The following is a 27902-nucleotide window of genomic DNA, read 5'->3' as shown; positions in this document are numbered from 1 at the left end:
TTCCAATCCCCAAAAGGTCGGCAACGCACATTTTTTTTTTAAACCTTGCCCCACATTAGAATTTTCTCCTGTGTCATGGGTGCGTTTACAAACATACAATTTCACATGCACATTACACCCAAACCCGAAACAACAATTTGTAGATCACACAAAGAGTTGCTCCGTGCGGGAATCGAACCCGCTACACGTTGCACGGCAGCCAGTTGCCCAGCCACCGCGCCAACCGTGCAGTCAAGTAACGCCTCTGGTGTTTCAAGTGTCCATGAGCGGCGGCGATTGCTCACCATCAAGTGATCCGTATGCTTGTTTACCGGCTTATTCCATAAAAAAAACATACGATGTCATGAATATCCTTTGCTAATACTAAACTGACCAATCGTTGATACAGTCCTCCTTAAAAGTAGTTATCCAACCAAAAACTAACGGCGACCTAGCATTACTTAGTTCTGAAAGTAGTTAGTCTATACTTTATTACTAACTTAGTCACAGTCACAAGCTAAATAAAATTTACACCAACAAAAGAATAAGAAATAAGTCACATTTTCCTTCCTTCGTTCCTTTTTCTCTACTCCGTGTAATCAAAGAACCGTCGAGTGTTGCTAATTCATTACATTTTTCCATTAGCTTAAGAATAATATTAACATTTTGCACTATTGGCTGAGTCCCGGCCAGACTTTCTGTATTAACTTCATTTGCCTTAAAATGGGTAAAATTTACACCAGTTACTTGCAATAAAATGTGCTAATAAGATTAAAAAAGCTATGTTTTTTTAACGCTTTTCTTATTGTAGAATATTGAATAAATGATTTAGTATAAAGATGTAACTATGTAATTTAGCGACGTCCTGCAGTGTGCAACGTAAAAAAACTTTTACTTAAGTATTGAATAACTTTACTTTGTGCGAAATACTAATGAGAATTTGACATTGGTGTCATTATGTTTTTCGTAATAACCTTACAAAGCGAATTTTTAGACACAATGTGATATTACCTACCGCCGTACGCAGAGTCGTTTAATGGTTACTTAACCCAGTCCTTAGCAATTGCTTTTGATACAAAATCGTTACTAAGGAATACTTTAAGTAATTAAGTTAAATATAGTCTCTTAGTACGGCAGTATGACACGATTATGTATGTAGGCACATTCTCAGTAACTGTTTAGAAAACTTCTGAAGTAAAAAGTAAAATGATGAATATGAAATTAAACAAACTAGGATATTTGTAAGAAAATAAATATATTTGTACATTTGTATTACAGCGGAACATTTGTATAATCCATCTCCTTAAATATAAGGAAAAGAATACATAAACGTTGTTTAGAAAAATAAATTAGTAAAGGAATATTGAGGCCCTAGCACAAGATTTGACATTTACATTTTCTTTATGTTTTTCGAATTACACACATAATTATTTGACGAGGAACTCGATTAGTTTCAAGCCATACTAGAGGCTTATATTCATGAGCAGCATTCCTCGACACACGGCGACTGTCGCACTGTTACGTCAGAAGCAACGCGACAGTCGCCGCGTCGTGTATGTTATATAATATTAATTTGTTTAGTAAATCTCACGAAAGTTATAATATAAACAATTTACATTTTCGTTTGGATTCTTGGGATTTTTTTAAATTTACAATTGAAAGTCGTCAAAAAAGGCCAGGAGTCTTTGCTAGGCCCTCAATTTTCCTTAAAAGTTATTCATCACTGGGGAAATTCTTCAGTAGTGGTAATGATGAGGCACGATGTGGTGTGTGCTGTGTTTCACATCAGCGTGGAAACTGGAACAACAATATAATAAAATAACTTAAATTATAATTCTGACGTAAAAGCAAACTGATGAATGCTTAGACTACATAATTAAAAAAAATATTGAGTATGTCAAATAAACTATTTAGTTTCTCTTTCATGTGGGAAACTAGTTTCTAATGTATCATGTACCTTGTTGATTGAACGACTATAAGAGACGCCTTGATTGGGTTCAATCTTCGAGTTCAGCAAGGCATTCTATTTTTAATTACTTATACAGTGTGTAACAATAACACCACCGTTTACGCTTTTTACACTACATAGAAGTAACCTAATGTCTATTCGCGTTTTATCGCCTCACTCCTTCCATTACTCAATTTGCTGCTACTCACCCGCTGTGGTCATCGCCATGATAGTCGACGTGTCTGACGGAGCCATCAGGTTGGTGCAGGGAGTAGTGGCCCTTCACCACGTCACCGTCGCGGTACTCATGCTGCGACTTGAAGTCTCCAGTGTGGGGGTCCTCTACTTCATACCCGAACTCGTATTTTGGGTAAGTCTGGTGAGAAAAGTGGTGATTATTAAGCTAGTGCATCATATATCATTGCCATACACTACATAAGGCCAGGCGTTATAGAAAGAATCGATGTCGTTATTGAAAACCTAAGGGTTTTCTAAAATGAAAACTGCATTATCACTAGTAGGCTGCGCGACGTCGCCGCGTCTGCGCACGTTAGTCTTAATGAAGAGTCCCTCTGTGACTCGAAAGTAGTAGAGCTTTTCTCCATTATAGATACGTAAGGAAACTGTAATTTTTAGTTAATTTAGTATGTCTCATAATAGTTATTATAAGAAAAAAACTTTATTAAATTACCAATTTAAAGAATTTAAAACTCTGCTCTAATGTTTGGAGGAGAATAAAGATGCAGTCCATTAATTACAAATAGAAACAAAAACGTTGCAAATATAGGTGAAAAGTAAAAACCCTTACGTAGTAATCATGATGGTCATGTCCATAGCCTCCGTAACCACCTCCATAGCCACCTCCGTAGCCACCACCGTATCCACCACCGTATCCACCACCGTATCCATGGTGCACGGGCTCATGGTGGCCATCGTGACGATGGATGTACTGGGAGGAGTGGGCGTACCCTGAGACCACGGCAACTGCCACGGATAACACGCAGACCACCTGGGAATCAAGACATAATATTTGTAACTGGTGACTATGGGCCTTTTACCCTGGTGGTGGGACAGTTCCAGGCTGTTGATGATGAAGATGATGTAGCTGGTGGAACACAGGACAGTGAGAAATGCCCATCTCCGTTATTGTGAATGTCATTAATTTGACTTAATGGGTCACACTCGCAAAACTTGTAATAAATATTGTGAAGTTTTACATAAAATGTTACATTTCACTAATTTCTTCAAAACACTACTTTTTGTAAATTTAAGTACTGTTGACACTTAAAATATCACAAAATCTTTATCAAATTTCCACCAGATCAGCATTAATACAAACTAATTTCAAGATTTAAATACTAAAAAGATATGAATCGCTATATATTATACCTTGAAGAACATTTTTGTAGTTTTTTGGTTTAGAAACTGAGATAAGATCACAATTCCACTTCCAGAACTGGATTGATACATATCGCAGTGATCTCCCGTCTTATATACGACATAGCGATATGTCCAAGGTTCGATTTCACTCTATTATGTTGACTATAAAAATCACGATACAACCATTACCGTGGTTTACGCATTGACATTGTTTTTGTAAAAGTGGTGAACACGTGGTTGCATGCAAAGGTCATTGATACAAACTGTATCGGTTCACGTAATTCTATGGCGCCCTTGTCATAGTTTTTTTGGAGCTATTCTTATAGTAAAGTTATGGTTACTGAGTTCGGTTAATGGGTGAAGGCGTCTTACTGCCACACTTAGAGTTATTTAATGGTCCATACAAATTCGTTACTTAGGAATAGTTTAAGTAATCATTATGTCTCTGAGTGCGGCAGTTAGCGTCTTAGCAAAACCTCTCGTCTGGTATGTGAGAATTGTGGATGCCCTGTCCATATAATAGAATAGATGATTGATTTTTATTTAAATGTCAGTCTTGTAGATTAATTATAACATTAACACACCTATTTTAATTTTTTTTTACGGAAACAAATACTTTCGATGATATATTGATTTGAAACATCGTGTGACGTCACTTCTAGGTACTTTTTATACATAGAAATGACATATTTACCCCCAAACTTTGATTCGTTTTATCGAAGCATTGATATCTTATATGGGAAAAAATACGTGTGTAATATTTTTTCATTACTACTATATTTTTAATTTTCATGCCCCGTCACCATCCCTTTTGCAATCTTACTACCATACTCTTAATCCTGATATTCCTGTCTATCCCACATTACTACAAATTCGTACCAATGATAGTTATAATACCAGAATTTAATAATTGCATACAAATTAGTGTATAATAACTTTATAAATTAAATTCAGTAATTCAAAAACATTCAATAGCCATGTGTTGCGGTATATGGTTCTGGTTACCAGCAGGTACCGGCAGGCTTATTACACATAATGACGGACAGACGGCATGTCAGCCATCATCATTTGCTCCCACGTCGCTCATTAATTAATATTGTGTCATACGCAAGGGAATCCTGCAAATAGCTACCTAGTCTGTTGTTTGCGACATTGATCCGTTTGGATTTTGGTCATGGGGTGGAAAGTGAAACCTACGTCTATAGGTTTTTAATTTTGAGAGTCTTTGTTTTGTACAACATTTCATTGTTGGACTATAAGTTTATTTCTAGTTCTATTTTTTGGTACAAGCCTGCCACTCTCTCCCAAAACCGCTGCGACTCCCGTAAGCCAAGGTTCAAAACTTGCTTCGGACCGAATGGGCCGGTTTAATCGGAGTAACATCACGGGCTCACAGAAAACCGACGTGAAACAACGCTTGTGTTGTGTTTCGTTATGTGAGTGACGTTATCGGAGGCCTAATTACACCCTACCCAATCTTCCCAATTTTCATTATCAGAATAAAACAAAGGAAAATATAATACTCGTAGATAGATAGAATGTTTCAGACATAAACGTGTACAGATAAATATACAAACAAACTCCTCAGCATTATGAATATACATAGACATGACTAATCAGCCGACCCCTAAAGTAATGGACACAAGTAATTACTCAAGTTAGTTGCAAAAATTATCTAGGGGCTTAAACGTATTTCGTAAATACTTGTACTTAATTTCATTTCAGACATTCCGAAGTGCCTCGAGATTATCAAACCAAAGTAATTATCTAGTTTGGTGATTAAGAGATCTTAGTTATGAGCTCATAAGCAAACTCATTGTAGTGTAAACTTTAATAAGCGACCTGTGCGTCTTATGATTTAAATCAAATATATTAAATATGTATTATGAAGGCCTGGAGGAGACGCGGGAGGAATGTATTATCGGGTACCTACTTTGGTCAATAAAATCCTTTATAAAATATATCGAATAATTCATTATTATGTTATCGGCTCACTCACTGTTTGACGAGAAACTCGACTAGTTTCAAGCCATGCTCGAGGTTCCTCTAACATGGCTTGAAACTAGTCTCCTCGTAACGGTCGATAACATAATGATTAATTTAGTAGGTATCATGAAAGTTATAATAAAATTATGTATATCGAAAGTTCACATTATAGAGATAACAGAAATATATGATCGGCAAAAAAAATCAACTGTCTGGCTATCACAGTTAATATGATACAGTTAATATGATGTGGTAGAGACAGACAGAGGTCCTACCCTTTGGGTATAAAACTTGTTATCAAATACCATTTCAATCTATTCTCTAGCAATATAGGTAAAAAAATGACATACATACATATCGTCACGCCTTTAATCCCCGAAGGGATAGGCAGAGGTGCACATTATAGCACGTAATGCCACTGTACAATGTACACCCACTTTCCACAATTTATGTTGTAAGTCCCATGTACCAGTCACATTTCCAGACTCCGTGCTACATAACGTCACGCCTTTTTATCCCCGAAGGGGTAGGCAGAGGTGCACATTACGGCAACTCCGTGCTACTATTGAGAAATTTTCGAAAATCCGAAAAAGCCCAGCAATACTTTGCCCGACCCGGGAATCGAACCCGAGACCCCTTGTCCGGCAGTCGCACTTGCGACCACTCGACCAACGAGGCAGGTAAAAAATGAGTTTATTATTTTAATAAAATGTATTTAATAAACATCGATATTCGAACGATTTCATGTTCCGAGGTAATAAAACACTGCAGTATGAACAATAACATTGAATAAAGCCTCCATGGTAATTATGCTTCATAACAATTTCAAATCGGTAATGTTACTTGTTATTACAATGACGGCATGTAATAGGACTCTTTGACATTGATAAAAAAACGTTTCGTTAGCAAAAATAAGAAGAAATATTGATATTATTCTAAGTGTGGGAGAGCCATGCTTCGGCACGAATGGGCCGGCTCGACCAGAGTGATATCACGGCCTCACAGAAAACCGACGTGAAACAACGCTTTCGTTGTGTGAGTGAGGTTACCGGAGGCCAATTACCCCTCTTCCTAATCCCCGATTCCCCAACAACCCTTAAATTCCTAACCCCCAAAAGACTGTCAACGCACTTGTAATGCCTCTGCTGTTTCGAGTGTCCATGGGCGGCGGCGATTGCTTACCATTAGGTGATCCGTCTGCTCGTTTACCGGCTTATTCCATATATAAATTGAATGAATAATAACTAAGTAATAAAGTGAGTGAGATAATAATGTAATAGAGATCTGTATTTCGCCTATCATTGTTAATTCACAAGACAATGTAGAAGCCCTAACTCTCAGACTAGTTATCAAAATAAATAATCCTACAACATCTAGGTAACTATAAAATCGATACGAAGAACTGAATCATCCTAACACGAAGCAAAATGATGGAAACATGATATACTACTCGAAATACTTATGAATTCGCTCGTACAGCATTAAGAATGCATGCCCAGCTGCCTGTGCTGGGAATGTCCAAATGCGCCGGTATTTTTGGCCATTATTCGCACCGCACTTTTACACTACATCCTTCTATTTGTGACGTCACGTTAATTCAATGATGGCGGATTCGAGCCCATTGCTATTCGAAATTCGATTTTTTAATCGCTCGTGAAAGGCCTATCTAAAATTTGCAGGTTCGTTTCATTTCAAACACATTCCTGGGGTTTTAGCCTACTTTTTTTTAATGATTGAAATTATTTTGTTTTGATATAAACTTCATACATTTCCACTACGTAAATCAACAAAAAAGTGACCTAAGTCTACCTAAACTAAAACACAAATAAATAACAATAAATTCCGCTTCAGAGCATAACTATTATCAGTATAATAACTTAAACTAAATTGCCATTAGGTGCTATCCCTTGCTTAGATATTCACTAACGCGTATTACCAATTTGGCAGGGGCCGTTTATGATTATCATCAGGCATTCGGGTCGGCTGGCCAATAGTGCTTCGGGAACAAATTGGACAGGGCCGCACATCGGCGGCTTGTGGCAACAATCCGTTAGTTAATGAAATGCCACGAACACTCGTAACGTCAGCCGACGTCACGCCGCGTCGACAAATCGTCCCGCAAATAGTTCCCTATAAGTAATATGTGTGTAATAACTTATTACATGGACGGAGAGCGTTGAAATCTGTTTCGAAACAAAACTCGGTCTGCCGTTCAATGCTATGTTTATTGTTTGATGTTAAAATGCAACACGGATTGGGGAAATTTGGGGCGGAGGGATTGAATTGTTTATTTAAAATCTGTACACATGGTGTTACGGATTGTATGTAGAAGATACGCACGTTTCTAAAGATCCTACTAGTACGTGTAGCCTAGTTCTTAGACCGTTACTTTCGAGAGGTACATTAGAAAGTATATCACAGGTTGCAACTAAAAGCACTTCCCAACATTACTTTCAAAATGAAAATGCTTTTAGTTAATTTACATTTAAAGATTCACATCGCAAGGCTGCATCTAGAGTCCACAGACTGCTAAGAAATTTAAAGTTACCTTCCAAAACGTCATTTCGCATGCATCAAAATCGCAAATCGGCTTACTAGAAACGGTAGGTTGCACCTCGCAGGCCGGATAAGGCAGGTGCAAGGCGGTGATAACGTGTGCGATGTTTACCCGGTATAAATCACTGGTTACCCGGGTACTCTGGGTATACGAACCTGCTTGCTGTCAATAACAGACTGATGCGACGCGACGGCTAAATGCAGATTCGAGCCATGTTTGGTTAGAGCCGAACCACTTGCTTCAGAATTGCGCTGCTGCTTGCCAATTGGGCAAATGGTGTTTGAGAGTACTAGCACACGTTTATGTAAAGTAGGCAGCTATGTATCATGTGGACAAGATCAAGCTGTGATACAAGAGGAGTTGTTCTGTGCCAGTGTCAAAGCAAGCACTGGCTTGAAAATGTCCTAATGATCAATTAAAAAGAAAAAGGCGAATATCACCAAAAGAGGTCGCATAGCAGTTAATACTAAGAATCACATCATAGCAGCTACGTTCCGACGGAGTCAGCACATTACAGGTACCGCCCGCCGCCGCCGCCCTCCCACGTGACACAGTAAATCGAGGTGTTCCAAAGAAAGTTGGCCCGAGCGGATTACGGCCGCCGAATGAAAACGGGCTGCTAATGAGCATAGCTAGTTAATTGCTGCGAGGGGGCGCACTATTCAGTTAAGCATCTTGAATGCTGATAACAGCACAATGGCCGACTCAAACATGCCTACTCCCAAAGAAAATTCTCAGGTAGAACTGTGTCATGCTCAGTATATGTATTGTATGGGCTTATGTGTATGTATGTATATTTGGTGTTGAAGTGAGATAGGCGACTGGTCGATCAAACACAGGTAAGGTACATATGTACCAAGTTAAGTAAATATACCCAATTTATAAATACGATCCTAATATCCTAGCGCAGGTTCTGCTAAAGAGGCGGCACGCCTACACACAAAAACACTTAAATTAAACAAACTTACCCGTACCCCTACGTACGTAACGACAAACCCCTTTTGCGTGAATTACGAGTCTGGAAAATAAGCTTAAAATGACGCCAATGAGATCTGGCAGCCACCCTTCAAGCAAATTACAATCTCCAAATTGAACAAAATTGGCACCAAGTTTAGAAACTCGACTATAATTTGTTAAAACCAGTGCAAAACATCCAACAAGAAACGATAATGACCGAACAAAATGTTTACGCAAGAAATTGGCATTGACTTCTTGGCAATGTTTGGCAAATAGGACCCGCGGCCGGCGAGCCCTGCGTGTGACAGGAAATCTAATAACCCTTGAACGAATTCCACGTAGTATAAATTTTCTTACACAATCGCTATTTGCTTGCCCCTTTCGGAGTTCTGTGTTCCGCACTCATGTATTGTTGAAGGACTACCCTACACAACAGGAAAATGTAAGGAGCACTGTCCATTTTTAGAGCCAGGCCTTTTGTACGTTATTAGTAAATAGCACTAGACAAGTGTTTGATTTCATCTGTAGAAAACTACTTCAGAAACCGCGTAGTTTGCTAGGTGTCAAGAAAAGCAACTAGCGGCGGCAGTAGTTTTTTCCACAATACAAATCGAGAACAATAGTTTCTAGTTCAAAGATATATCTGTAAAACAAACGTGCATGCTGTATGGGTGGACGTAGTTTATGGAATACGTGCGGTCGGTGAGTAGACAAATGAGAGCAAGGCGAGTGTCGGCCGCGCGCCGGGACTCCAGCTCGATATGCGCCTCGCCTTGTGTCAATACATTCATGTCATGCTACCCACCAACAGCCTGGAGCCTACATTTTGTTTATGTATACGTTTCGCTCCTGTCCCACCTTTATTTAGATTAGGATGCCTACGTCGGTAGGCCCTAAAATCAAAGCTCTCTGCGCCGGTATTCACAACAAAAGATTTAGTGAGACTTACGAGATGGTGTAGGTTTAAAAAGGTGGTATCTATGAGGAAGAAGAAACGCATGTAGACTGTACCTCTACACAAAAATTACTTATTTACTATAAAACTAAAGACAGTAAAACTAAGAATGTATATTTGCATATTGGTTGATGGAATCGAGTCCATTAACACGCAACGCATCCCAGTCGTAAAATAATAAATTCCATGGTGTTCCAGTCTTAAAACTCTAAAATTCGTAACGTTGCTATCCATCAAAAATGTCCAATTAATAAACAACAAACACAAAACGTGTACATAATTTAATGTAAACACATAAATATACCTGCACACTTATAAAATTACAAGGGCTTGGGTCTGAGCATATTATCCCGGCGAAACAATGTTGATAAAAGAATTTCTCCGTTCATGGAATGACATGTCCCTTGATCGTAACTCATCCCGGCCTTCTCATATTACTTTCATATGTGGTTGTAACGGTTTATACGCAAGTTGTATGTCAGTATCAAGTATGGCACACACGACAAAAACCGTAAACGATTCTGTGTAAGCGATGCGGGAGAATTGTTGTTTTGTGTTTCATTAACTGGATATGTGTTGGATTTACTCACTAGATTAAAATGTATTAGACATTTAGTACGTTCAAAAGGGACTGATGTTTGAATTTTCACTTTATTTACTGTCTACACACTGTCTATGTACTAATTGTTGTCCTAACAAACTTAGCAACGTATTTACATCGCCTAAATCGATTTCTATAGATAGATAAATATATTGTTGTTTTGTTTTTTCTGAGGTCCTAAACATCGAATAGAAGCTTTCGAGCGAGAAATATGATGTTATTAAATCTTTGCAACTTTTAAGCCAACCACTGCATCTTTGAACCTGAAACGAAAAATCTTGAAACATGGTTTAATTGGTTTCTAATCAGATGAAACATTTGTAAATAAAATAAACTGAATGTAAGTTCCGAGAAACCGTATATTACATTTCATAACGTCAATATAAAAGGGCTATAAGCACACAGCACGCGCACTTACAGCCTTTTTATATTATTTCCAAAGCATAAAAACGCGTACAATGACCTTCTTCCCGCATTGGGTGAGGCGAGAGGAAGTGTCTAACTGACTAAAAACCATCCCGTTCCTACTCCTGCTCTAGTAGTAGCTCCGCAACCCGTTAAGTCTACTGCTAAAAAAATATTTAATTAAAAACAAACCATATCATTACTGGCACCATTGGCACTTATTGTGCAATATTATTATTGGATAATCCAATATTTTCAAACACTGTTATAATAATAATTAATTAGTGCCCATTACAGAATTAAAATTATCCTTTACTAATCTGAAACCTGACCAATTCGTTTGCCAAATTCCATCTAAATCCGTGCGGGAGTTTTTACGTAGAGTTACAAAGATCTATCCAAATGTCAACAATGATCTACAAGTATAGATCATTGTTACAAAACATTTCACTAGATGGCGCTGTGCCGTGACGTCACTTTTGTACATCGCGGTGTTAAGATTCTCCGCGAATGAATGACCCTCGCCGGAATCGTCAGTTACGGCAAGACCTTACTTCATAGGATCATTTCTATAGTAAGCTCTTCTCGAGACTTTCACACTATGTGAGTCCTCACCAGTCACGTTGATGAGATGTGGCGCGGTGCCCTGAGCGTGAGACGGGCGGTGGTAGACCTACCATCAGCCTTCGATGATCGTTCACTCCTCTTCGCGGAGGAGCGTGGGGTACTGTCGCTGTCTGAGTGGCTTTTTAAACCATTATAAATAAACAAATTAAATTAAATAACATTGTACTGTATACCTATACAAATAATGTATACTATGTAAGTAAACTATTTCGTGTTTCCATTAAACTTAAATATAATTATGTAAAAAACCCTTATGATATTTAATCGGGTGTAGTTAAAACGCATAAGTAATAAAATCCCTAACAGGGTGATGATAGACATACATTGATGTAATATCTTGTAAATAGGTATTTTAATGTTTTTTCAGTAATTATTGGTTGAAGGTATTTTCTTTTTACCCGACTGTAGGAAGGGGTATTGATTATCACGCCATCTAGTAACTAAAGCTAAAAACATTCAGTTGCTAAAAACCAACTACGCATTCTATGGTTCTACTGATAAATATTCGTATGATGAAATATAGATGGCGTTCGACCCCTATATTTTCTTATCAAGCGACCTAGAAAGGGATGGAATATCTACTTCTTCATTGAATGTCATAGGAGTAAGTGAATAAAAATATTATTTCGACACCAGCAATTTATACTGCGCTAACTCAAAAAGCGTACTTTACAGTAGAGGCGTTTAAAGGGAAAAACGTGATAACTTTTAAATTAATTAAGATACTTTTTTGAAATTTGGTATGCTTAATATTTAATTTATTCATTGTAATATCTCATATTTATATTTCCTTAATTATTTCTATTTTTTGATTTAGCACAAGTTAGCCGTATATAAACGTAATTCATCAAAAAAATGTTACATCTTATACACGTCTAACTAACGTTAGCGTAGTGTAGTATGGGACGTCGTATTGCGTGATCAATCATCTGATGCATATTTCAATATTTTATAAAGAACATGTACTTACTTACAAAAAGAATAGTCAACGTACCATTAATAAACTAATTAATACGTTAACACATAAGTATTTACCATGTAAAAGTCGCTAAGTCGTTCATTTTACAAACGAACAAGTATACACACGAACGCACTAAACTACACTAACTATGAGTTAGCGCAGTGTTGCACAGATTTTGACCAAAGTGATCCCCGCGCACACTCCGCTAATAATAGTTGGCGTAATATAAATCGAGTGATTTCAAAAAGTACCTTTACTTAGCGTTTTATAAGATTTGTAACTTTCTTATTTTTGCATATTTCTTCTCAATTTTTTTATGACGTATGTAAACACACATTTTAAGCAACTTGGCATAAAAAAGTTTTTTCCAAATTTCGAGTTAGCGTAGTATAAATTGCTGGTGTCGATTTATTGAACAAGAAAACGCATTTTGCTCTTGTGACGTTAGCTATCGTCGTGACGTCATCACATAGCAGCTGTTTTTTTCCCTTGCGTTACACCACTCACTCGTCCGCAAAAATGGCAAATAATTCGTATTATGGTGAAAATAGTGATGTTGCAGCTATATTCTTTGATTTAGACAACACACTGATACAAACAAGAAAAGGGGATACTAGAGCCTGCAATAAGGTGAGTTTTTTTCTATAAACATATTTGTGACATTGGCACGGTCATGGATTCGTTCGGAACGAAGTGCGCGCGCTGTCATCGTGGTTATCGCAATAGTTTTTACGTCGTTGGTGGAAGTCGTTGATTTGCTTGTTGCACCCCGCGTGTTAAGCGTTCGCGTTCCAGCGTGTGTGTAAAAATAGTGCTTCATAGTTGGAGAACGTGAGCTCGACGTCCAGATTTAGATATTTTGGAAGAGAACTCACGCTAATTATAAACGTGATGTAGATCGAGCCGCTGTCGGAGCGATTCAACCGCGGAGCCAGCGCTCGCTCAGTGGAGCGCTCACTATTGCGCCTTGTAATCGCGTCGCGTGTTTCGTAATAATGGGTGATATATCGGAACCGATAAAGAAATGTATACTAATATTAAAAGCCGCCAAAAGCGATACGGAAAAGTTCGCGGCGCTGTTCATGGTGACCAAACTTGTAAAGGCCAAGGATTGCCAAACGCAAGCTAAGAAGGCACTCTTCGAAGCCATTGGATTCAAATTCTTGAAGAAGCTGCTGACTAGTAACGCCGTGCAGGATGACTGCCCGCCGTCTGTGTACAAGTCAGTTGCCCTCTCTATACTCACCACCTTCTGCAATGATCCTGAACTTGCAACCCACCCGGAGATGCTGGCCAACATACCAGTGTTCCTTGAAATAGTGCAAAAATCTGAAAGTGAAGACTATGATGATGACCTTATCATTGTCAGTGAAGCGTACACATGCCTGCAGTGTATTGCTGAACAAGAGGCTGGCCAGAAGGCTCTCATTGAGGTTGGTGCTATCACTAAAATGTCAGAAATTTACTCTCATCAAAGTTTCCAGACTGATGAGGCCCTTAATATCCTTGTCAAGCTAGTCAGCAGGTATGGGCCTGCCGCTTGGGGTGATGACCCGAAGCCTTTCCATGCTTTGGTAAACAAAATAGCACTAGACTTTGCCACTGACCAGTCAGAGAGGAAGTTTGAATTAGCTACTATCCTGAGTGCACTTTTGTACAGCTGTAATAAAGCAACTGTCATACCTGGCTCTGCAGATGAAACATGGCCACAGAGTATCTACAAAGCTCTGCATGATATCCTTACCAGCAAAATTGGTAAGAACCAAAGAGATCCTGCTCTTAAACTTGCTGCAAACATTGTTGACCTTCTTGGTATTGAGTGGACCTTGAACGATGAGGAGAATCCGAAGAAGTTCTTCCTGCTGCTACAACAACTTTGTGCCATAGAAGTGAGAATGCAACTTGAAGATAGGAGCTTCAAACAAGCATATGCAAATGCTGAATTGGTAACAGCCTGCTTTATTGTATTAGAATTATCCATCAACTACATGGCTACAGACCAATTGGATTTGGAACAAAAAGAGAAGCAATCAGTTTACACTGGTCTGAAAGGTGCTTTCAACGCTATAGTGTCTATGTTAACCAAAGTGTTCAATGACAAGAACAGAGACAAACTACCTGATGCTGAGAAGGTTTATGTTTGTGCTATGGTCAGGGTACTGGTTGCTTGGATTGCTCAGGAAACAACCGCCATGAGAGAACAAATCTACACCCTCCTGCCATTTATCTTCTCCCTTGCCAATGACTCGTTCCATGCCTACAGAGCCAGAAAGATGGCTGAAAAGAATAAATCTGAAGGTGAAGCTATGGAAACTGAAGTAAGTCTGATGGGACAGATTGATCTTCTCCGCTTAATGTTGCCAGCTTTATGCCATTTAGTAGTTGAAGACAAAGCCAGAACCATTGTATTAAACTTGAAACAAGAAGATATTTTATATGAAGCGATGTGCTTCCACTGGTCCATTGTACACTACAAGAAGCCTCCTGTACCTCGATCTGAAAGATTAAAAGTCCTGAACCAACCTCCTCGTGAGCTTGATCCTCAAGTATTAGAAGATATGAAGGACTCTAGAGCAGCCATGGTCAGTCTGTGCAATATCTTCATGAACCTTACAGTGCTGGCACCAAAGGTAGTGGAGACTAGTATGTTGTTCAACACACTCCTTAAGTTCATCTTCAATGACTTGCCTGAACTCAAGGATATCCCTGAAAACTTAGTTCTCCATGGACATCTGGCAGTGCTGGGCTTGCTCTTACTGAAACAACAAGCCAGTAAAGTGAAGAAGAATGACTTCTCTATATGCAGATATATCCAGTCCACTATCAGATTCCTGTGGGATGCTTACAACATTGATGAGTCTAATGACCCCAGTGCGCTTGTTGTATCAATGAGTTATAAAGAACACTGGAATGAAATAGCTGACCTGTGGTTCTTGGGCATGCAAACTATGAGTGGAGTGCTCACAATGGTGCCATGGATATCAGAGTTTGCCATTGAGAGTGGATGGGCCCAGGGCATTGCCGAGATGCTGGCTAAGGTTAAAGTCGGTACTCTGCAACCTAACGTGAAGTCAGCGTTTGAAGATTTCCTGTGCAGACTAGTAGATTCCAATGAAGCTGTTATCCCAGTGTTAAAGAAAGCAGGAGCACTAAAGATGTGCAGGAACCACCGGTTAATGGAATTAGGCAAGAAATTGTTCGGAGATTAAATTGTTATTTAAAGTAGTAGGTAGGTACAATACCTACTTATTTTTGTATAATGCAAACTTATAAACAAACAATACACTACATTTTTACAACAAAGTACTTAAACTGTTTTTTTATAATTACTCATAATTATTTTAAAGTCTAACAATTCAGATTATATTGTTCTTAAGAACTTAGTGTACATAAATTATAATTTGTTTTGAAGACTGTAATATAATTTGAATGGCTGCTTACATTTTTTTATAACAATAATACTGTTTGGTTGTCAATAAAGATTTTAATATAATTCTCTTTTTCATTTAACATCTTACATGAGCAATTTACTAGGAACACAGACACTGAGAATACCAAAATTTAGGACACAAAAAGCATTAGAAATAAATACTGAACACTTTTCTTTTGATCAGTAGTATAGGATGATGTTATCTTAGTGTACATGAAGCATGATACACACAGACTGATTATAACTCATTAACGAAACGGTATCAGTTTTCACACACACTGTGCCAGCTGCCAAAAGACAGGTGAGTGAACGACGCTACGCCGGGAACGTTGACCCCACGGCTATTCCCGGAGCCGACACTTCCTTAGATACAAATGCCATGCAACATCTCGCTTAGTACTGCTGTATTACAGGAAATTCAATATCTTGCTCAGTTAACTTATAAAACATGGTAATATGTAACATATGTTGTAGACACTAAGACTTAAAGTCCTTTATAACGTTGGTTATGCATTCTATTTTAGCATACCCAAGGGCTTTATTAATTAAATACAAGATCTCTTATAAAGCAAGCCCTTTTCAAAGAATTTTCGACCTTAATGTGACGCAATATGATAACAAATATAGCTTGTTATTTATTTTCCCCAGTTTCGTACCTTGAGCAGCTTCCAGTGTTTTTTTCTGGAATGAGGTCAAACTATTATGTTGGAAGGGAAAATAAAAACACGTTTTAGAGGAAATTGTTTATTAGATGTCTGAAAATAAGAGTTTATCTATTAATGAAGTCGGTTAAAAGCAGTAGATTATATAATTATATTTCACAAAAGCTGAAAAATAATTTGAAACAAATGACCTCTTAAAATCTAGAACACAAATACAAGACACACGAAAACACTTTTGAACTAGATACACGCTGATTAGAGGAATTGTATTTCCCTGTTATGTCACGGGTTCGATTCCCGTGAAGTTTTGTATAACTAACTTGTGTTTTTGTGCTTGCAACTAAGTAGTACATAAACTGCTTTGTACCTACATTGCTTCCATCTAAATGCCATTTAGAAAACTGCTTATAAAAGAGCAGCTGTTTTACTAGGTCTTAGGTAGAATAAAGGTTTTTTTTTCTTGATGACAACCGAGTCTCTAATATATAGTTGTTGACTATACTGCCAGTGTCGAGTGGTGACGGCAGATTATAAACTTTAACTTTTTGGTAGTTGTTAGTAAACTGAAAGGACAAAACATTTGTGTTAGTAAAGATAAATTATAGAATAAAGGTTATAAAGGCTTGAAATGTGGGCTCAGTAGGTACCCATATTTCTATCAATCAATAATATTCAAATAGGTACCTACTTGTAGATAGTTGTCAACACGATAAATAGGTTCCAATACCTATAAATAGGTACCTATTGGTTCCGAACACGCGACTTATTTATACCTACTTCTCAGGTCGAGCCAACTAGAGATAAGCTGGTAACTAAACAACTTAGATTGCTTTAGAGAATGTTATTTATTCTGCTTTCTAGTGTCAACATTACTGAAACAGGCACACGTTAGTTTTAAGATATCCTAGGTTCCAAAATAACACGGTTTTGTTCTGAAGTGGTTAGTAAAAAAACGTAAGTATGGATTCTTCTGGACTTCTGAAATCAACGGTGTAGTTCTGATATATTCTGGCTACTTGAATTACCACATAACGAAGATAAGTTATAGTAGATTATGCCAAACTTAACTACACGGTTGATGCTGTGGCGCTTGTAACGGGTTCGATTCCCGCACGGAACAATTCTTTGTGATCCATTGTTGTTTCGGGTTTGGGTGTCATATGTGTAGCATAGATTTTAAAGCTAACAAGGGGGCTTGATTTTCATGCCACTGCAGGGAATCTGGAGTAGTCTACACCCAGAGGCATGCTGAACTGTTTACGATTTTTTCTAAATCCTGGTCTAACTTTTATCTATCTTGTTCAGATTATAGAAATTCTGCAGCAGCAATATGGGCTGAGTCAAGAAGCTGCAGTGGAGAGCGGGACAAACTTCCTCCGCGCGTTCAGGGCACGCCCTGATGATGACACGTACGCTCTGGACGAGTGGCCGGCTCACCTGTGGCGTAACTGCCTGCCAAAGAACTATAGACATATCGCCAGTTAGTATAACACTTTCTTTTTTTATAATTATAGCATAAGAAGTGTGTAAACTTAAATCAGAACATTGTTGCCTTATTAGGAGCTAAAGTGATTGTTGGTTGATTGGAGAAGTGCTATTTTTGGTTACCGAAGCACAAGATTCGGGATCGATTCCCGCAATGTTTTATTGAGCCTTCAACCTTCTATCTCTTCTGAAACAAAAGAATAGATGTTGTAAAAGGTGATGTGTAACTCACTTCATGTGACTCACTCTCACTTCGACTGTCGACTCACTTCACTAACAACAAATATGTATACTAAACCTTGGATTGAGTTGAGGATCAAGGAAAGGCCACACTGCCCTCCATACATTAGTGCACAGAGTAGTAAAAACATCACTTGACACCTGCTGCAATTTAGCATTTTGTTAATTCGTGCCAGCAAAAGGATAGGTAGGAAGGTTGACTAATGTAGAGATCAAAGCGTAAACACGTCTGCGTAATAGGTAAATGGCCGCTTACTCAAATTTAATTTATTTTGGTTTCCTTCAAAATTTCCATGTTTCATGATAGTCATTTGGCACAAGCAAAACTTGGTATATTATTACGGATTACATCTATATAACTCCTCATGTTTATATGCGAATAAAGTTGTGCATTGTCACGCTCTACTCCCTATTAGTGTCAGTAGAATGCAAGATTGCAAGGTAACACATTAATTTACCAGATGTGTCTAATATTAATTTCATGAATTGCAGAAATCATGAACAATTTTAATGTACTATTTCAGCTCCTTTTACTCAGACGCCTTTAATTCAGATACGTAAGTTACGTTTACAAAAAAAATACAAGTGAGTAGGTATTGAGTTGGCATCTAACTTCCTTTAACGTAAGCAAGTCTCATTTCCCAATAATATAACACAGAGTAATAGGATAAGCGCCCACAATTACATTGTTTAACGTCTAAATCACGCTATATGGACCAAACGAGTGACAAAGAGAGTATGTCGTCTATTACCGACATGTCCGTACGCTTCGGCGAAATGGTTTTTACGTTTAGACTTGGCACGGAGCCTAGAATGTGAATGCACTTCTACGTCTGACCGAACGAAAGTACAAACTTGCAAGTGGGTAGGTAGTAGGTGCCTTCAATGAATAAGCAAAACTGTGTTCTGCTATTAATGTAAACATCTAACACATGTATTGCGTGATGATATATTTTCATCTTCCACGTAAAATGTTACATTTAGTTGCTAAGCGTGGGCGTTTACAAGAGATTTATAAAACGAACAGTGACCACTGGCCACCGCTATAAATAATTGTAAAAGACACCGCGTCATCAATATCAATGGAGACACGAACAATGGAATTTTGGAAATAACCTGCAAATAGATAGAAACTAGATGAACTAGAATAAATTCTTAAGAAATCTGAACACTGCTATAAAGGTACTTAACGAAAGATAGTTGCCATTTTCATACTGTGGTAAGGCATTTGAACAACAACTCCGTATCATTAATGTCTCGAATTCGAAGCCAGATTGGAGCCAAGAAGTTTTTAAACATATAGAACACGTTTTATAAACATACCGTGACTAGAAGCACGTGTTTTCGGAAAGTAAGTATAGATAGCGCCGTATTTGCAGCGATGATTCTCACAGAACTACATATGTATTAAGTGCATAGTACGTAGGTATAAAGAGTTGGAAATCTGTGCATGTATTGGCTGCGTATCGTATTACATACCTTACAACCATTCTCGAAATGCGAAATATGGTGTTGTAGAAGAGCTATTTTAAGAACTAATAAAAATTAAGTGGTGGTAGGTAGCAGACTTTACATAGAGGTACGATTATAAATTCATTGTAAAACATTTTTAGCATAGCAACATTGAAATGGAGCAACAATCGTTCGTAGTCAAATAAACATATCCACAAATAATACCGGTATATCTGTAACGATTTCCGTTCCTTTATTTCTTTTGGCTGAACTTTATTTATTTTTGTTTCAGAAAATATATCAACCGAATGGGTAAAATTAAGGTTTCAGTGTTTGGCTCTAACAAACGAAGTGATACATCTGTTGGAAACACTGCGGTACGTTGGTTACATTTCATTCAGTTACATATTATGAAGAAATATTTACCATAAAAGGTTCATTTCACTAACAAAATATTTCTCCATGATGTAATTTTATGTTATTTTTAATTTGTAAATAATTTTAATTGGCAATTTCTTTGGTGTTTTGTAGTGATTCATCTGGTGTTGCCAGTGTCAATATAAAACAAAGAAATTACTACAACTTTAGTGGATATTTTTGTGTTGTTCTAAGATTAATTTAAAATAAAGTTTAACTGAGATCTGAAAATTATGGGAATAATTAAATTACTGTGATATCTATCTAGTCCATTTGATTTTTATTAAGCTTTATTTATAGAAACGTTGATTGATCTCAGAACAACATCACTTATTATCACTTAATTGTGCATGGTGTTATGTGGTACTAAATTATTTTGATCATTTTTCAGAGAAACGTATCATGTTTACCATCGTTCACGTCCTGTCCACTGCGCATATTCACTAGAGTTACGAGTATTTATAGATTGTTTTCGTAACCATCATTCGATCGTGCATGCCACATAAGACTATGAATAATCAGCGCAATACTGATTTCTCAATATCATAACAAAGTCAGGACCAAAACATTGTGGAGGCATATTCTATAGTCATATTGGGTATAGTACTGACACATTTGGCAAAATATAACGAAAGTAATTTGAGAGTAATAATAGATATCACTGAGAACAAATAGTTTGGCACAAAGAGTATTGATTGGTATTCACAGATGCCTCTGCAAGTGTATTGGGCTGGCTTTGAGCGCATGTTGCTAATAAATGACTTGTTTTTCAACAGTTCAGTTGTTGCTCCACGAGTGAGTAAACTCGGGGCGCTGCGTGCGCAACACTTAGGTTTGAATTGTATTTGTAAAATAAATGAGGGAGTACATCACGGCGAAGGTAACACATTACCTCAGAAAATTCAGTTCTACAATGGAGATACTTTTAAAGTACATTAAAATGTTTAACTTACTAACCTACTTAGTACTTGACTTCATATTGCATTACTTGGTTTTGTAACGATTTCATTGCGATGTTTAAAATATCTCCATTGTATTTTAAACCTTAATAATATGCTATTCTGAGATAAAGTCTATCCCAGCTACTAAAACATAATCTAACTAAACTATATCCACCTACTTACTTGAACATAAACTCAACATAGCATATCCCTAGTTCCTAAGTTTTTATTTCCTGTGGAATTTATATAATTAATATGAATTGCACTTGAAGTAATATGGTAATTTTCATAATGTGTTTCATAAATTCTCTTGCACAAACTGCACTAGTTCGCTAATTTATTTGACATAAAAATATGTAAAGCCATTAATTAGATTTTACGGCGTGGTACACACCGTAAATTTGAAGCAGTCGTAACAATATTTTTAATGTCGTTTAGTTTGGAACCATTGCGGTAGTGTGTGCAAGACTATTTGGCTTTGTTGTATCATGTGCTGAGTTTCAGCATGAGAAGCAGCTAGAAATAACAAAAGGCTGGTCAATAAATGTGGACAGGGAGGATTATCTTCTCGGTCTGATCACGAACGGGCCGTCTCGCGCCCAGTGGCAGAAGATTGAACGGCTGGGACTCCGCAAGTACTTCGACTGCTTGCTGGTCTCCGGCGACCTGCCGTGGGAGAAGCCTGATCAGCACATCTTCCTAGAAGCTTGCAAGATGCTCAACGTCGAGCCTCGCATGTGCATCATGGTTGGAGACAAGCTGGAAACTGATATTAAGGTTAGCAGAACCACCTACTTTAATTCAAATTTGAAAGTAAATAGATTGGGTTAGCGAAACACGGCTGATGATTCCGCATCCGCATAGTACAGAGACACAGCAACATCGGTATGGCTTAACCACAAAACTGTTTGATGAACTAACTCGACTAGTTTCAAGTCACGCCTGGGGTTTATAGTCATAAATAATATGAACATCCCACTGTTCTGAGCTCACAGCTGGCTATGCTACGCTCACTCACTTCCAAGATAGTTATTAATAGTTATAATACAAAGATAATTCTGTTATATTATAGTACAAAGTAAATACTCAAGTAAAGCTATTACAATGACCTTGAACGTCTAGTGTTGCGTGCGAGTTTCCAGCATTGAGTAAATGCCAACTGTCATAAAAGTTCTCTTACCTTGAATTTGATCGATCGAAGTATTTATGTGGTGAAATATTGATTAATGGGCATTGCTACTGTACGACTGCCTCGTTATAGTGTCATTTTTCAGCGGTTTTCGACTTCCATAACTCACTGCATATTTAGTTTGATGATCTGGCTACCGTTTTTTCGAACACCAGATGGCGCTAATTTAGCAAGAAGTCAGTTTGACCAATAAAAAAACCAATGGTCAAATTCAAACCAATTGTGTGACACTTGCTAATTCCTTATTGGATAAATATACTAGAGGTTTCACACTATTTCCACCCAATGAGCTAATAAATGGTAGGGTTGTTGTTAAGGTTTATAATTTTTTGAATGTTAGTAAATCTTACATTTTACTTATTTGAAATGGTTTATGTTTCAGGGAGGTAAAGAAGCTGAATTGGGCGGCACAGTTTGGATTCCACTGCAGAAGGATATGGAAGCGTCCGACTTGCCAGATTTTACTATAGATAAAGTGACAGAGTTACCCGAAGTGTTACCTAACTCACCTAAAATGAAACGCTCCGAGCACACATCCAACATCACATGTGCATAACTCTATTTTTTCGATGGCTGTAATATTCTACCTTTGGCAATGACTTTTTGGACATAGACATACACACTCTTTGGTCTGTGAACAGTATTCAAACAAAAGTACAAAATTTTGTTTACAGTACAAATGTATAGGTTTTAGTTACTACACTCAATATTTATTAACATAAGGTTGCTACCACGAATTTATCTTATGCAAAAGTTACCATGCAAACTTGCATAATCCGTCTTATACTTATCCAAGTATTATGTTACAATATTAAAAATATTTATTTTTCTGTCTTCTAGGTAAGAATATAAACGCCTGATTACTTTTAAGGAAAAGAGGCATATTTTTAATGCATATTTTTATAAAGAGATTTCGAACTTTATTTTTTAAGTTTTGGTTGTACTCTAAGGAAACTTCTTAAGAGACTGTCTTATATGTGATACTGATAGTTGTAAATGTTCCTTGTAAGATGTCTTGCTTGGTTTGTGGTCGCTGATTACAATTATCGAAAAATTAAATTATTATGGAGTTATGTCACATGGGTGCTCACAAGGTGATATGGTTGTAGGAATTGTGGGTATTTCTGTAACTGTACATTGTCGCGTAGAGATAGCTCATTATATCTGTAGACTGATATGTATGTGTAAATGATCTTTAGTATGTAGTTCCTTGTATAAATCTCAAACTTTAGTCAATATTAGTCTTATGACATACCTACCTTTGGTAGCCAGATTTTATCTATGCTTAAATCATTTTTTATTACGTATCTGTGCCATGTTTCGACTATGAGGTTTTTAGCTAATAAATAAACTTTAACTTGACAATATTCTTGATAGTTTGCTTCTCTATAATCATCCCTATATTGTTCCTCATTGTTAGATCAACTACACTATAATATCCATTACCTTAGATGGTCAATAAAATATGAGTTTAAAATATTTTTTGTTTTATTTCTCTTTATTTTTAATCCCTCCCTTAACTCCCTTAAAAGTGATTATCAAAATACAAAACTGTAAAAGTACTAATTCATTACCTAAAATTAACACATTACACTAAATTAACTAAAATCATGTAGTCCATTGAAATGTTACAATTTGAAGGCCGAATTATGCATTTTTTAGAGGACGCAATTTTATTTTTTGGTCATGTAGGGGGTCAATAGAAGCTTAACTTGAAGTTTGTGGGGTCGCCACCCTTGTCCCCCGGCCGCCATCTTGGAAAAAGGGATGGAAACACTTTTTTGCTATATCTCGGAAACTATGCATCGTAATAAAATTTTTAAAATCATAATTTGTAGAAAATTATTTTGCCTACAAATATGTTTATATAACTTTTTGCCCTTAATTAACAATTAAAGAAGTTATAAGTAAAAAAGTGAAAAATTTTTAATAAAATTTTCTTTTTTGCTCTATAACTTTTTTTTTACATTTTATAAATAAATGACTTCAGACCAATCTTGCAGAATATTTTTCGAGAAAAATTTTTCTCTACTACTGTTTTTAATTTCATTCATTAGAAACTCAGTTACAGCGCTCCTAAGTTAACCGGGTTCGTCAAATTAGTCCAGTCAAATAAGCTTAAATTAGGTAAGAATCTCGGAATGCGAGATGACCAGCTGTAAGTTTGTATATACTTGTATATTGACCCCCTAAAACTTGTCTCAAAACCATGGTATATATGGTAGGGTGTAAGCAACTCTTAAAATTCAGGGTCAAAGGTCGCAAAAATCGTTTTTTTGCGGTTTTTTGGAAATAACTCATTTCCTATGGGTTTTTGGTATTTGTATTCATTATCAATATTGTAGAATACAAAATTCTCTACAACTTTTGTCTAAATTTTTTTTTATATGGTGAACCGTTGTCGAGTTAGAGGGCGGAGAACGCACGGTCAATTTTCCACTTTGGAAGCGTTTATCTTTCAAACAATTGAATTTGACGAAAAATGGTTTTAGAAACTATAACGTCTTTTTTAATGTCCTATCCATAACCAACAATCACGGATAGGTTAGCTGAAAAAAAAATGTCTGATGTGATGCAGTGACCGCGCGTTCTCCGTACTCTAAATCGACAACGGATCACCATAAAAAAAAAATTTAGACAAAAGTTGTAGAGAATTTTGTATTCTACAATATTGATAATGAATACAAATACCAAAAACCCATAGGAAATGAGTTATTTCCAAAAAACCGCAAAAAAAAAAACGGTTTTTGCGACCTTTGACCCTGAATTTTAAGAGTTGCTTACGCCCTACCATATATACCATGGTTTTGAGACAAGTTTTAGGTGGTCAATATACAAGTATATACAAACTTACAGCTGGTCATCTCGCATTCCGAGATTCTTACCTAATTAGTAGATTATTCTTAGAAATTAGTCCAGTCAAATAAGCTTAATTTGACTGGACTAATTTGACGAACCCGGTTAACTTCGGAGCGCTGTAACTGAGTTTCTAATGAATGAAATTGAAAACAGTTGTAGGGAAAAATTTTTCTCGAAAAATATTCTACAAGATTGGTCTGAAGTCATTTGTTTATAAAATTTAAAAAAAAAGTTATAGAGCAAAAAAGAAAAATTTTATAATTTTTTTTCACTTTTTTACTTATAACTTCTTTCATTGTTAATTTAGGGCAAAAAGTTATATAAACATATTTGTAGGCAAAATAATTTTCTACAAATTATGATTTTAAAAATTTTATTACGATGCATAGTTTCCGAGATATAGCAAAAAAGTGTTTCCATCCCTTTTTCCAAGATGGCGGCCGAGGGACAAGGGTGGCGACCCCACAAACTTCAAGTTAAGCTTCTATTGACCCCCCCTACATGATCAAAAAATAAAATTGCGTCCTCTAAAAATGTAAAGCTCATGTAACATTTCAATGGACTAATGGTTTATTTACGAAAATTAATGGAGAAAAGCGCGACGTCGCCGCGTCTGCGCACGCCGCTCATGATGAAGAGTCCCTCTGTGACTCGAAACTAGTAGAGCTTTTCTCCATTAATTTACGTGAGTAAAACGTAATTTTTATGTTAATTGAATCCAGTTTACAAATTAGACAAGAAGTCTAGTCTAAAAATAAAACTATGTGTTCAAACAGATTTCTTATAATATCTCAAACTATTCCCTAACAACATTCACTACCTATATACATTATGTAATAACAAATTACGCAGTTCTCAACATCTTGGCTTCTCGTTTTTCCTGCAGCATCTTCTTTTGTTCTTCAACAACCTTTTTCCTTTCTTGTAGGAACTCTCCATATTCCTGAAAATAATAAATTCAGAAATAGTATGGTTGTGTTGAACAATATTACAAAGTGTCCCCAAAGGATAGACTTGACTTTGGAAGTTTGTTATCTAAAGTCTATCTGCCCAATCAATCTTCTTAAAATTTTACACATATAATAATAGAGAGTATAATTAGTATTCTGTGATATAATAAAGGACAAACTAAATGTACATCAGTAAATGAAAACAAGTGATGGAGTAAATTCCTTCTTTTCTGAACTATAATTAATTATATTCAAAGTGAGGAGGTTTCTGTCTCTGGAGCCCTAACCACCGGTAGCTTGGACCATGTTCCTGCTACAGGTCGGCTCCTATTTTTATATTTTTAAATATTATTTTATATTGTATGTTTTAAATATTATTTAAAAATGTAAATTTAGAGAATTTTAAATAAATATAGTGAATATTCAAAGTAATAAAAACATACTTTGATAAAGACTTCAACTACAAGTTCTTAAATAGTTTCCATACCTTTGGGTCCAACTCCTTGACAATTTCAATTCCACAGGTTCTTGCAGTTGCTATCAACATGACACAGATCTCTTTCAAAGACTTCCACTCTAACGGCGGGTCCTGTGACTTTATTTTGGCTATTTCATATAAATGCTTGAATGTTATTTTTCCACTTATTTCTTTCACTGAAAAGTATAATTAAAAAGATTAACACCAAATCAGGAGTAGGAACAGGGTGGTTTTTAGTCAGTAAGAGTTTGTGGTCACGGGAGGCAAAAGTGACCAGCTCTAGCAGAGGATATGCCTTTAACAGAATTTTATTCAAAGCCCATTATGTTTTACATTTATCGCAATAAAAATGTACAACAAACTAGGTACTTTGAAAAATATTTCTTCCAAAGAGTATATTTTGTTATTAAATATTTCAACAGGAAGAAAGATTTAATGTAACACCTAATGAAACCTGGAGAATATCTATCTATATTTTTTTAAATACATGGAGATGGCAGAGACTATTGAAATAAGTAATAAGTCCAGTATTAATAATACTAACAGCAAAAACAAAACTACTTTTATCTCTGGACTCATTAAATCCATCCAAATGGTATTATGCTTACCGGGTTCCATGGCACCTCTACTAATGCCAGCAGCTTGCTTCAGGAAATATGATGCAGGAGGTTGATGAATAACAAGTTGATAGGAACGATCAGCATTCACCTTCACCCTCGTCGGTAGAGGTATTCCCTGCTTTATATTAGCTGTACGCTCGTTGAAGTCCTTGCAAAACGCTGCTATATTGATATTCCTCTAGAGTAAATAAAATTATAGGTTATGATTACAACATTCCATAAATCAAAATCTACGGCTGAAAACTCCATTATATTTACCTGGCCGAGCATAGGACCTAAAGGAGGACCTGCTGCAGCCATACCAGCAGGAATATTTGTGCGTAACTTCGAACTATGGTCAATTTTATCCGCAACTTTCTTCATGGATTTTAATCTGGCCACCGATTTAGACATGATGATGAATGAAAATCACTTCGCTTTGGTCAGAATTCTATCGGAAATATTAGTCTTCAATAGTATTGTTCATAGAACATAATACAAATACAAAAACAGTATTTTATTAAATATTACACACTGATAGGGAATCTCATTTGATTTTGAAGTTTTATTTGATTTGACAATGACAATTGCAGGAATGACAGTTGGATGATGCTTGAAGTCACTCTATTTCACAAAATATGTGAACCTGCAACGCTACTCTTTTGTGACAAAAGTAAACAGCTGACAAATAAAGAAACTGATTGTTAATATTGAAAAATATCTCGTTTTTATTGATTAATTATAATTAATATTAATTATTTCTGTTTTCAATATTTAGCTATCTAACTACTACTTTCATAATCGATTAGTTGTAATTTACGGTTTACGGTAGATGGAAAATAAA

At 36.6% G+C, this 27902-nt stretch overlaps 4 protein-coding genes and 1 non-coding gene across 5 annotated transcripts; 3 read left to right on the top strand and 2 right to left on the bottom strand.

Annotated features, from left to right (window-relative positions):
• Positions 1 to 1215: 1215 nt before the first annotated feature.
• On the bottom strand, positions 1216 to 3435 carry LOC118275749 (adult-specific cuticular protein ACP-20-like). Its single transcript, XM_050695227.1, has 4 exons — positions 3317 to 3435; positions 2736 to 2936; positions 2137 to 2303; positions 1216 to 1776 (listed from the first exon to the last, which is right to left on the bottom strand). The coding sequence occupies exons 1-4, from the start codon at positions 3395 to 3397 to the stop codon at positions 1716 to 1718; spliced, it is 510 nt and encodes a 169-aa protein (XP_050551184.1). The 5' UTR covers positions 3398 to 3435; the 3' UTR covers positions 1216 to 1715.
• A 7877-nt stretch (positions 3436 to 11312) lies between these two features.
• Positions 11313 to 11514, top strand: LOC118275951 (small nucleolar RNA U3). Its single transcript, XR_004783637.2, has one exon. It is a non-coding gene; the product is annotated as a small nucleolar RNA U3 (small nucleolar RNA).
• A 1291-nt stretch (positions 11515 to 12805) lies between these two features.
• Positions 12806 to 23651, top strand: LOC118275879 (N-acylneuraminate-9-phosphatase). Its single transcript, XM_035593997.2, has 5 exons — positions 12806 to 12986; positions 17754 to 17928; positions 19918 to 20002; positions 21538 to 21760; positions 22555 to 23651. The coding sequence occupies exons 1-5, from the start codon at positions 12876 to 12878 to the stop codon at positions 22726 to 22728; spliced, it is 768 nt and encodes a 255-aa protein (XP_035449890.1). The 5' UTR covers positions 12806 to 12875; the 3' UTR covers positions 22729 to 23651.
• On the top strand, positions 13055 to 15849 carry LOC118275878 (neurochondrin homolog). The gene has a single exon (XM_035593995.2). The coding sequence runs from the start codon at positions 13352 to 13354 to the stop codon at positions 15563 to 15565; it is 2214 nt and encodes a 737-aa protein (XP_035449888.1). The 5' UTR covers positions 13055 to 13351; the 3' UTR covers positions 15566 to 15849.
• Positions 23652 to 25798: 2147 nt separating the features above from the next.
• On the bottom strand, positions 25799 to 27632 carry LOC118275877 (39S ribosomal protein L11, mitochondrial). Its single transcript, XM_035593994.2, has 4 exons — positions 27338 to 27632; positions 27068 to 27257; positions 26469 to 26635; positions 25799 to 25974 (listed from the first exon to the last, which is right to left on the bottom strand). Exons 1-4 carry the CDS (start codon positions 27470 to 27472, stop codon positions 25876 to 25878), a joined length of 591 nt encoding a protein of 196 aa, XP_035449887.1. The 5' UTR covers positions 27473 to 27632; the 3' UTR covers positions 25799 to 25875.
• Between the last annotated feature and the right edge of the window lie 270 nt (positions 27633 to 27902).

The sequence above is a fragment of the Spodoptera frugiperda genome, chromosome 8, assembly GCF_023101765.2.
Source record: "Spodoptera frugiperda isolate SF20-4 chromosome 8, AGI-APGP_CSIRO_Sfru_2.0, whole genome shotgun sequence".
Taxonomy (NCBI): domain Eukaryota; kingdom Metazoa; phylum Arthropoda; class Insecta; order Lepidoptera; family Noctuidae; genus Spodoptera; species Spodoptera frugiperda.
This window is presented reverse-complemented; position numbering and strand designations above follow the sequence as displayed.